The sequence below is a fragment of the Wolffia australiana genome, chromosome 14 (assembly GCF_029677425.1).
Source record: "Wolffia australiana isolate 7733 chromosome 14, ASM2967742v1".
In the NCBI taxonomy this organism is placed as follows: domain Eukaryota; kingdom Viridiplantae; phylum Streptophyta; class Magnoliopsida; order Alismatales; family Araceae; genus Wolffia; species Wolffia australiana.
Window position 1 is genome coordinate 717,501 of NC_135848.1, and position 11,286 is coordinate 728,786.

Consider the following 11,286-nt stretch of genomic DNA (forward strand, 5'->3'; position numbering starts at 1 on the left):
CGATTCTTTTTTGCTTTGATCCACGAGTGATGGTAGACTGCGGACTGACTGGATCTCAAATTTCAATCTCTCTCTCTGTAGAACTCTCGCATGAAGGAGAAGGGGGGGAAGAAGAATTCTCGCGGATCGGAGCATTGTCTTCAATTTGCCAAGAAATCAATTCTCTAGACGCAGCGAATTTGTTTTCATATGCTTTTTTGGTCAAATTCTGTTGGAAATTTGGTTTCTCGTGATTTGAATCAAGATTTATTTTAAGCAGTACAGTTCTCCGGCGGATGGATCTGTTGATGAACAGATTCATCTTTGACTGTTTTGCTTCTTAGTTTGATTCGTCCTAGGTTTGACGCCTTCTTTCCGCGTCGCCTTTTCTCTTGGTAGATCTGTGCCTTTTCTCTTGCGGTCGTCATGGATTTAGGCTGCTTCAGGATTCAATTTCTTGCTTCTTTAATTGGTGGGTCTCTTTGCTGAGCAGATTCTTGTGAGGATTGAATCGTTGACCCCCCGGTTCCCTCTTGGCCCATGCTGCAAGATCTAATGGAAAGAAAGAAGAACACGACGAATCTATTAGCCGCCGGACCGAAGAAGGTTTTTCTTGCCCCAATTCCCTTTCATGTTGCTTTTTCATTGTCCCAAGCATCAGTTTCTTGCTCTTTACGGATATTTCATGCTATTTTTCTCATTTTTTATCATTATTTCTATTCAGTTGCAGCAATATAGGCAAAAGAAAGATCATAAATCTCCCATGGTTTGTCGAGCACCTTTGAAGATGTTGTTGCTAGAAATTACCTTGAGGAACGCCAAGTCCTCCAGAAGAAAGCAGAATCAATCAAAAAAGGAGAAACACCTCAGAATAACTTCTCCTGCCTTTCCCAGACGACTGATGATGTACATCTGATTGAGATTCTGAAATCTCATCTTTATTTGAGCAGTGTCACTAAGGATTTTCTCCAGTCGCAGATTTCTGAGCTGGTCGATGAATGATAACTTAGTTCTGCTATTGAAATTTTACAGCCCCAAGATCTGGCCAAGGCGCATTACAGTTGAACATTATTTTTCCTCCTATAGATGTGAACCTGCCTTTATTTTATTCTCTTTCATTTAACGCTTTTAGATATGCACCTATGTCGTTTGAGAATTTATTGAAAAAAATATTTCAAATTTCCTATCTCGGTTGATATCGAAATTTTCAGGCAAGAAAAGCAAGTGAGTTGGCTGGATTCTGTGTTCCCCACATATAAAAAACTCCAACGTAGGAGACCGAGTTCCCCACAACCGGGTTGCATTCTGTGCCAGGTGAGACGAACAACTATATTGCACCATACGTTTATTATTAATAAACAGAATTTCAATAAAGTTAAACATTATTCTTGATTGGCAATTTGAATTTAAAATATGTTCTTGGTGGGTGAGAGCAGGGGACGGTGAAGGAGGCATTGAAATGACGGGGAGCATGCAGCTTATCAGCTTATCAGAGAGCTAATGACGGGGAGCATGCAGCTCGACCATGCCTGGAGGTTGACCCAGCACGGACCGGAGGTGGCCCGGAGGTGGACTGCTTGGCTCGACCCTTCCCGCCCCCTTTGATGTGCCCCGGGCGTTCAATGAGGCCATATCAATTTTGCCGACATCTCGCAAGCATGATGGATCACTTGTATCGAATGGTGAATGAGGACGTATCATTTTCGCAGACTTGTGAATTATATTCTGTTCTGTGACTCAATTTTGAGGTCGCGAGGAACATAATGAAATATGTTTTATTGGAAGACAATTTCTTGGTTTATTGGAGAATACGTACTATAAGTAGGCATGACACTGGCCGATTTAGTTCGTAAGAACCTATTGTTTTACTGTGAAAACATGGGCCACGACGAAGAAGAAGGGCGAACAAGAAGGACGAATAAGTACCGAAATGCATGGATTAATCAACGGCGATTCAGAACGGCGAACATGAACGAGAATTCTGTGGAATTGGATAACAAAGTTTGTATCATCAACCGAGAACTGAATCCTGTTCTACAAATGTTTGTTTAGGGCGAGCGATTAATAAGCTTGAGCGCGTTGTCTTTCATAGCCGAATTGCAACTTCACCGGCGATGGTCTTCGACAATTGGCAGATATGTAGCTTCCGGAGATCCCTGCATGATTAGTGAAACAAGTTAATTGGTTAACATTCGGAAAAAAAAGATGACACATGTAAACAAAGTTAGACATAAAATTGAAACTGTACCTGGCCTCCAGCTTCCATTTTTGGTTGGGTACATGTCTTCCGATTATGCCCAACTTGGTGGCAGAGGGAGCACGTCATGTGCAGGCCTCTCCTCGACAATCTATGTACTGTGGGTTCTTTCTCAGCGACGTCAATCCTCCTCTTCAGCTTGGGCCTTCCAGGTTGTCTCCTCACAAGAGGAGGGAATACATAGCTCCCATCAACTTCACTCCATAGGTTTTTGCCATTCATTGGCGGGATACCATAAGTGTAAGCTAGTTGGTATACCTCTTTCTTGAACCATTCACTGAAAAAAATGACGGGGTCCTCCTTGACCCAATGAATGCAACATGTAGCATGGGCGCATGGAATACCCCTTAACTCCCAATATCTGCAACTACATGTTCTGTGAAGTACATCGACCACAAACCTGCTTCCCAAGTCTGTGACCTCGAATTGATACTTCCCTGCATGCCTAAGAGTGCATCTCCTGGACTTCTTCTTGTTCTCTTCGACCACCTCCCTTATCCGAGGGCATAACGTATCAGTTCTATTTGAAAATAACTCCCTTTTTTTTGCTACCCTCTAAATTATTGCACCTCTGACTTCCTCCAGCATGTCGATGATTGGCTTAGACCTGGCCTACATGATGTAATTGTTGAAGCACTCGCAAATGTTGTTGTCGATCACCTCACACCTTCTGTCCTCATTAATGTACGCCCTACAAAACTTCTTTATACCTATATCTTGGAAGTCTTGCGCGGCTTGTGGGTTCACACTGCTCATCTCCCTCATCAGCCGTTGGAAATCTTCGTGCGTGGTGGCCTTCGCAGCTTTCCAGAATAAGTTCTTCAAAAATGCCGTGGAATGTCCTTTCTTCTTCCAATTCGCGTAGATATGCCGAGCACAATTCCTATGCTCCGCATTAGGCAATAAGGAGGACACTGCGTTCTCCAATCCCTGCACAATGTTAGACGGTACACATCTATTAATGTACTACACGTGTCTAACAGTAAGCGATAAGAGTCCAAAGAAATAAATTAAGTACCTTCTGCTGATCGCTAATAATCGTCCAGCCATTTCCGTCCACCATTCCTAGATCATTCATCAGTAGCTGAATAAACCACGTCCACGAAGATTGATTTTCACCTTCAACTACCGCCCAGGCGATGGGGAACATTTGATTATTCCCGTCCTTGCCGACAGCACTCAATAGTTGGCCTTTCAGTTCGGTCTTCAAAAAACATCCGTCCATTCCAATGACTCGTCTATAGCCTTCAAGGAACCCTCTTGCTATCGAATCGAAACATATGTAGAGCCTCTTAAACCTAACCAAGGAATCTGGGGTCGCTCTATCGAGAACCAGCTCAAAAGTACCACGCCTATTTACCCTCTTTAACTCGGCAACATATGCGGGAAGCATGTGGTAATGGTCGTCCAATGTTCCTAGAAGCTTCGTGCGCGCCTCGGCTCTGGCTCTATAGCATGTTTGTTTTGAAACAGTGATTCCGAACAGATCATTTATTTCCCGCATCATATCTGTCACCTTCATATCCAAATTCATTCGAATTTTCTCCAAGAAGTGTTTCGCAACCCAGTGATAATCAGCTTGGCTATTCCTCGGCGTCCTGCTGCACATATGAGTATCATTAAGCGTTTTCACAACAAACGCCTCTCTCCTAGCATCCAAACTAGCATATATCCTCCACGGACAGTTTCCCTTGCAGACGACCTCCACTTTCCGGTCACCGGACCTCGGAAAAGTGATGTTGAATCCGTTCCAAATAGCGTGGTCCTTCACAGCTGCCCTAAATTGCGACGCCGATTCAAACTTCATGCCCACTTGAAATATAAAACTCTCATTGGGGCATCTCGGATCATACGTATTGCCCCTGTATCTGTACCTTCGATTTTCATCATCGTCATCGGTACCATCGGGGGTTAACATATCATCCTCTGAATCGTCATACTCGCTATGATCTACCAATTCGTCATTCCATTCCTCACTGGAATATTCGTCTGGTGCACTTAAATACACGTCACTTTCCTCAACTTCCTTACAGATATCATATTCTGAGTCATCATCGCTATTATACTCAAAACCGAACACCTTGCACTCGTCATCGGCCCTGTTAAGTGACGGATGGTAAATAGTAATAGAACATGCATTAACACCATAAATTTTCGTCATGCAGGTTTTATAAAAAGATTATACAACCCACAGACATATTTATAACTCTGCAGAGAGTTCAACGCCAAAAAAAGTACATTACCAATTTTAAAAATAATTTGAATCATCAACGCGAAGAGGGTTAGTATTGCGATGTGCAAATATATCTCAAATAACATTGGAAATAATTAAAAATTAAAATTATAAGACGTGCAGGAAAAATAGAGATAATAAAATCTTACATTACTTGAATCCAAGCGTCCACTGTCGAAGAAGAGAAGAACGCCTAAAAGCGCAAAAAATAGATGACTATGATGAGAAGAGACAACTCTTCATATTTTTCATAACAGAAAGCAAAACAAATTCAAAATAAATTAAATAGGGATCACACTTCTTGTTCTCACCAATAAGTATGAGAAAGAAACACCATATCCTCCGTGATCAATAGAGAAACACCAACATCTTTGTCATGAAAATAATCTTATTCATCCAAGAGATATAAAGAGAGAGAGAGAGAGAGAGAGAGAATAATGATACACATAATAAGAGAGAATTGCACGAGTGAACTCAAAACATTTATACCAAGCGAGAGAAAGGAAATGCGGGAGAGATAACTTATACGAATGCAAGAGAGAGAACGACACAAATTTAAAAAATAAACATGGTAAGATGAAAAGAAGAGAGAGAAAGTTAACTTTTACACCGAGTCAAAAAATGCAGCTCACCGTAAACATCATTTATGGCAGAGAGGAACTGAAATTTTGAAATGCCATTGTATGAGATGTTTAAACTGATAGAGAAAGTTACATGAGTGGAGTGTGAAAGTTCTACATGAAGGCAAAAGTAACAGTCATAAATAATCTTCAATGAAGAGAGAGACTAAAATTATCCAAATGTCATTGAACAAGATGTCATAACTGATAGAGAAATTTAAACGAATGTAGTCTGCAAGTTTTACACGGAGACAAAAAACAACAGCCCAAGCGAATCTTCATTTAAGAGAGAGACTGCAATTTCCCAATGTCTTGTTAATCAAAAGAGCAGCTCAAGGAAATCTTCCTTTAAGAGAGAAAGAGATCGTAAAATTTTCAACTGTCATTAAACAAGATGTGAAAAATGAGAGAAAGCTGCAAGAATGGAGTTTGAAAGTTTTACATAGAGACAACCAAACAGCCCAAGGTAGTCTTCATTAAAGGGAGAGAGACTGCACAGCTTTCCAAATGTTACTGAACAGAATGCTAAAAATTAATAGCAGCCCTGGGTAATCTTTATTTAAGAGAGGGACAGAGATAAGAACTTTCAAAAGTCATTGAACAAGATCTTAAAATTGACAGAGAAAGTTACATATGGGCTTCAAGAGAAAGAGAGAAGATCATCGGTATTTTGAGAAGCAGTAATGCATGTCCATCTGGAGAGAGAGAAAGAAACCCACATGTAGCTAAAGAATGCGGTAAACCATGAAATCTAGAGGGAGACACAGAAAGTTACATGAATCGAAGAGAGAGCAATAAAATATGGGCTTCAAGATAAAGATAGAAGATCATCGGTATTTTGAGAAGCAGTAATGTATGTCCATCTAGAGAGAGAGAGAAAGCAACCCACACGTAGCTAAAAAAGCAGTAAACCATGAAATCTAGAGAGAGATAGAGAAAGTTACACATAGCTAAAAAAGCAGTAAACCCTACCTCGTGGAACTCCCGTAGCCAGGAAGAAGCTCGCAACGATTCCCGTAGCCAAGAAGAAGCCCCTTCTCCCTCGCGCCCTTTCTTCCTCCTTCTCCACCGTCTCCTTCTCCTTCGTCGCCTTTCTCAGCTTTCTCCCGGGTGACTCACATTGGGCGGGCTAAAATCTTTCTTTCTTCAAATCGCGCAGTGACGTGGAATCCACGCGGCTGCCACGTGGATTCCGCCTAGGTGGACTCCGCCGGAACTCCACCTGGCAGCCACGTAGACTCCACGTCACAGGCTGCGGACCAAATGGGACTTCGGGCTGTGTCGCGGCAAAAAAAAAGTAAGGGCTGTAACTCGAATTTTCGAAAAAGTTCGGGCCACACCGTGATATAACCCCTTAATATAACTTGTATTCGTTGCGCCGTATACAACTCTAGTTTTTTTATGGCAGTCTTATTTTCTGCCTCTTCTTTTCTTGGATTTTGCGGTGGGTTCCGTTAGGCGCCTTTTGTCATCGGTGGAATATCTATCTATCTATCTATCTATCTATCTATCTATCTATCTATCTATTTGGCTATCTGTTCGTCTATTCTTTTATCTATTTATCTTTTTGGCTATCTATTCGTCTATCCTTTTATCTATTTATCTTTTTGGCTATCTATTCGTCTATCCTTTTATCTATCTATCTTTTTGTCTATCTATTTGTTTATCTATCTATCTATCTATTGGTTTATCTGTCTATCATTCTATCTATCAATTTGTCTGTATGTTTATCTCTATATCTATCTATTTGTTTATCTATCCATCTGTCTCTCTATCTATCTATCTATCAATATATCCATCTATATATCAATCTCTCTATCTATCTATCTAATCCCTCCATACATCCATCTATACATCTTCCAATCTATCCATCCATCTATCTATCCAATATATCCATCCATCCCTCCATCCATCTATCTATCTCTATATCATTCTATGTCTCTATCTATCTATATATCCATCTTGACAAACTAAAAGAAAGCGACTTCCATGCGGCAGACAGATAGTCGCCCACTGACTTCGTTATTCTCTTCACCATCTGTCTCCCTCAAGCGGCTAAGCGGTTCCCATCAGCCTGAGGAAAGAAAGCTTGTCGATGAACAAGTGGACCAGCTCGGACCCCACGTCGACGTCAAGAAAAGAGCCGAGTTCAGGTCACCGATTTCGATCGGAAGGCTCAAAGCGCACCAAAAGAAGCGCGAAGCCGTATCCGACGATTGGCCTTCTCTGAGTAACCGCGTGAACACCCAACAAGTGACATCTCTCGCCACGTGCTATGTAGCTGTCATGGGCTGGAACCAGCGAATTGCAAAGGATAGAAGTCCCCTTGAATTTTCTTCCCGCGGCGCGGCGCCGTTTTAAATCCGTTTGCATGCGCTTAGACATTCGATAGAGTCCCGCCTTGTGAGCTCGGCGAGCAGTTTCAAGAGTAGGAAAAGAGAGAAAGAGAGGTGATTTCTTCTTTTGGGTTGGAGATGAAGGCGAACGTAGTATTGCTGTTGTTCTGCGGAGCGCTGATTTGCTTTGGATTCTCAGTCGTTATTGCTGAGGACCCATATCGATTCTTCACCTGGACTGTCACCTACGGCACCGCCTCCCCTCTCGGCGTTCCTCAGCAGGTTATCTCTCTCTCTCTCTCTCTCTCTCTCTCTCTCTCTCTCTCGTTTATCTTCTACCATTCTGTGCGCTTGTATATCCAGAGCTCTCTCTCCTACTTTTTGTTACCTTCAGTCCCGCCATAGCTCTATCTTTTGCTGTTCTTTGTCATAGCAGGACCTCCCGCGATCTATGAATCCACCAATCTATCTGTCAAACTTTCTCGTCTTATTCTGCATTATCTACAGCAATTTTACCTTTCTTTTTTTAACATCAACCCGTGAATGTATATTATCTTTCGATGCTCATCCTGCTCTATTCTCTACATATGTTTATATCTTGAAGCGGTCTTTACGATGCATTTATCTCTTTGTCCTTTGCACGCATCGGATAATCGATCATTACCGCTGTTTCTGTTTCTAGCTGTCGTTCTCAATTAATTTGATTTCGCATGGCAATTTAATCGCTGAAAATCTCGTACTTTCTCCTTCAGGTCATTCTGATAAACGGGCAATTCCCAGGGCCCCAGCTCGACTGCGTGACGAACGATAACATCATTGTCAATGTCATCAACAAGCTCGACGAGCCCTTCCTCATCACATGGCGAGCACCTTCATCCAAAGGCTCCTCTTCTCTAACCCAGACCCATTAATTTCCTCTGAACAATTTTGGGTTTTTCTCAAACGAACAGGAACGGGATAAAGCAGAGGAAAAATTCTTGGCAAGACGGAGTTCTGGGCACGAACTGTCCCATCCCTCCAAACTCCAACTTCACCTACAAATGGCAAGCCAAGGACCAGATCGGTTCCTATTCCTACTTCCCGTCGACGGCGATGCACAGAGCCTCCGGGGGGTTCGGCGCGATTAACATTAACCAACGGGCACCCATTGCCATCCCCTACCCTATCCCTTCTGGCGAATTCACCCTCCTCGTTGGTGACTGGTACAAAGCCGGCCACAAGGTTAGCCCAAAACCTTAAGTTTTAGTGCTCGAAATTCTTTAAAAGGCCCAAAAGAAGAAGAAGATTGAGTGGGTTTATTCGCAGGCAATAAGACAGTCCTTAGATGCCGGCCGCGCTTTGCCTCCTCCCGATGGAATCCTCATGAATGGGCGGCCTCAGGGAGCCGTCTTCACCGGCGAGAGAGGTAATAATGATGAACACTTGAGGATCATCTTGCGTTTAATTCTCAAAGATAAAACAATTAACTGAGGAAAAATATAGAACATGCTTGAAATGGGTGATCATGCTCCGTCCATTTTTAACATCCCGTCATTTTGATTTGTGTAGACTTTTAAGAACAAAAAATTAAATAGAATACACATTCTTCTGATCATGACTTTTTTAAAGCAAATTACGGGTGCCATGATATTGTCCCAAAATTTATAATGTGGATTGATGTTGCTCACAAACTTTGCGGGAGGTCGCCCGCTACAAATTGGTCCCACCATAGCCTACTTATCTGTGGACCTCCCTTCTCCAGATATCCACTCTGGCAAACCCTGTCGACTAAATCCCACATAAACTTCACTGAATCTCTTTATGGGTATTTAAACGTGCAGAAATACTACATGTTATCGTCAATCATAGAAACCAAATCTTAAAAATTCTCTTGCGATATGATCCAGGGAAAACGTACAAGTTCAGGGTCACCAACGTGGGGCTCTCCACTTCATTCAACTTCAGGATCCAGGGCCACAAGCTGAAGGCCGTGGAGGTGGAGGGAGCTCACGTTATCCAGCAAAACTACGACTCCATCGACGTTCACGTAGGGCAAAGCATCGCCGTATTGGTCACTCTTGACCAGCCCGCCGGCGCCTTCTACGTCGCCGCCTCCACGCGCTTCTCTACGGCGGCGTTTACAGCGACGGCCGTTCTCCAATACGCCGGTTCCTCCACCGCTGTTCTGGGTTCAATTCCACCGCCTCCTGCTTTCCAACTAGACGGGTCTCTGCTACAAGCGAGGAGCTTCAGATGGAACTTAACGGCCAACGCCGCGAGGCCCAACCCGCAAGGCTCTTACAAGTATGGCAGCGTGCCGATAACGAGAACGCTCGTTCTCGCCAACTCCGCACCGATCGTAAATGGCCGGCAGCGATACGCCGTCAACGGCTTCACTTACGTTGTTCCTGACACGCCCTTGAAGCTGGCCGACTACTTCAACATCCCGGGAGTGTTTACCGCGGACCAGTTGCCGGTGGCGCCGCCGGCGTCGACGGCTACGATCTTCGCCACGTCGGTGCTTAAGTTCAATCTCCGAGACTTCGTTGAGATTGTGTTTCAGAACAACGAGAAGGAGATGCAGAGCTGGCATATCGACGGAATCGACTTCTGGGTCGTCGCGTAAGTTCCTGGAGAAGACGGGGATCTTCTTAGGGTAGACTTTGGATCTCTGATAAATTATGTGTTTATCATTTCAGGTACGACTCGGGGGAGTGGAACCCGAGTCTCAGGAAGAGCTACAATCTTGTTGACGCGACTACGAGGCACACCGTTCAGGTACATGAACCCTTTTAGGAATTGCTGTGTTTTGCAATTTTTTTAAGGAGTGAATTGATCTTGCCGTCGCTATTTTTCTATGCACGTTGCTTCTCCTCACAGCAGTAAAAGCTTGAGAATTTATGGTTATTTACTTCCTGTTTCTCTCGCCAGATATGAGATTTTTATAGGGAAAAAAATTAGACCCACGTCATGTTTGCTCGACTTGTTTGTCCAGTCAATATGCTGGAGAAAAATAGAGACCTATTTATGGTTATTAATCTATGAATCTCTAGAGACGCAATGGATGTAAATTTTCTTGGATTTTCTTCTCCGTTTTCTCTCTCTCCCTATATAGGGATAAATTAAAAGCGGTAGAAAGTTAAGGGAAATGGTAAATTTTCTGTGCTCGTCCGATTTCACCTCTCAACTCAAATCGTAATTAGATATCAGATCTGGGATATTATTTTCTTTATTCTTTAGCGGAGACTTGAGAATAAAACACATTGAAAAACATGATAATAACCTCTTGGTTCATATTGAGCAGGTCTTTCCAAACGGGTGGAGTGCGATCCTGGTGGCACTGGAGAATCAAGGAATGTGGAATGTGAGGTCGTCCATTTGGGCAAGGCAATACCTTGGGCAGCAGTTCTACATCAGAGTGTGGACTCCACAGCAGAGCTTGAACAACGAGTATGACATCCCACCAAATGCTCTGCTTTGCGGAAGGGCCAAGCGATCATAAGCTGCCCCCAAAGAAGCTGGTGAAATAGTTCTGTAACAACGTCCCCACGGCCATTCATAGTTTTATCTATTTTCCCATAATAAGAGAAAACTTTACACAGCCGTCCATGGCTCTTAAATATGATTAATGCTCTTGGTAATTAATTTTAGTATGAGGATTATAATTAACAGGTGTTTAACTTACCCGACGTCACCGGCCCCCCCTATGGAAGCCGACGCTGCCGCCGTACGTGTGCTCAACCGCAACCACCGCTACCCGCTGCCGCGTCGTCGGCCCGTGCGGCCGCGCCCGTCGCCCGCGTTCGCCGACATCCCATCTTTACGAGAAGCTGCCGACGCCCGTCGTCGGCCCGTTCGCCCGCGTTCGCCGACGTCGCCCTC

The 11,286-nt window shown here is 43.6% G+C and overlaps 2 protein-coding genes and 1 long non-coding RNA gene across 3 annotated transcripts in view; 2 read left to right on the forward strand and 1 right to left on the reverse strand.

Moving 5' to 3' along the window:
• Window positions 1–1,868, forward strand: part of LOC144712115 (uncharacterized) — a 2,261-nt gene extending 393 nt beyond the window's left edge. Inside the window, exons 2-4 of the long non-coding RNA XR_013583734.1 lie at window positions 82–585; window positions 1,191–1,293; window positions 1,416–1,868. This is a non-coding gene — a long non-coding RNA (uncharacterized LOC144712115). The remainder of the gene's footprint in view (window positions 1–81; window positions 586–1,190; window positions 1,294–1,415) is intronic.
• A 1,111-nt stretch (window positions 1,869–2,979) lies between these two features.
• Window positions 2,980–4,648, reverse strand: LOC144712171 (uncharacterized). The gene is made up of 2 exons (XM_078586368.1): window positions 4,619–4,648; window positions 2,980–4,335 (listed from the first exon to the last, which is right to left on the reverse strand). Coding segments are annotated over exons 1-2 (1,125 nt in total). The 5' UTR covers window positions 4,621–4,648; the 3' UTR covers window positions 2,980–3,212.
• Window positions 4,649–7,465: 2,817 nt separating this feature from the next.
• LOC144711610 (L-ascorbate oxidase homolog) lies at window positions 7,466–11,049 on the forward strand. The gene is made up of 7 exons (XM_078585594.1): window positions 7,466–7,707; window positions 8,178–8,287; window positions 8,376–8,646; window positions 8,731–8,830; window positions 9,312–10,026; window positions 10,104–10,182; window positions 10,709–11,049. The coding sequence occupies exons 1-7, from the start codon at window positions 7,564–7,566 to the stop codon at window positions 10,904–10,906; spliced, it is 1,617 nt and encodes a 538-aa protein (XP_078441720.1). The 5' UTR covers window positions 7,466–7,563; the 3' UTR covers window positions 10,907–11,049.
• The last annotated feature ends 237 nt before the right edge of the window (window positions 11,050–11,286 follow it).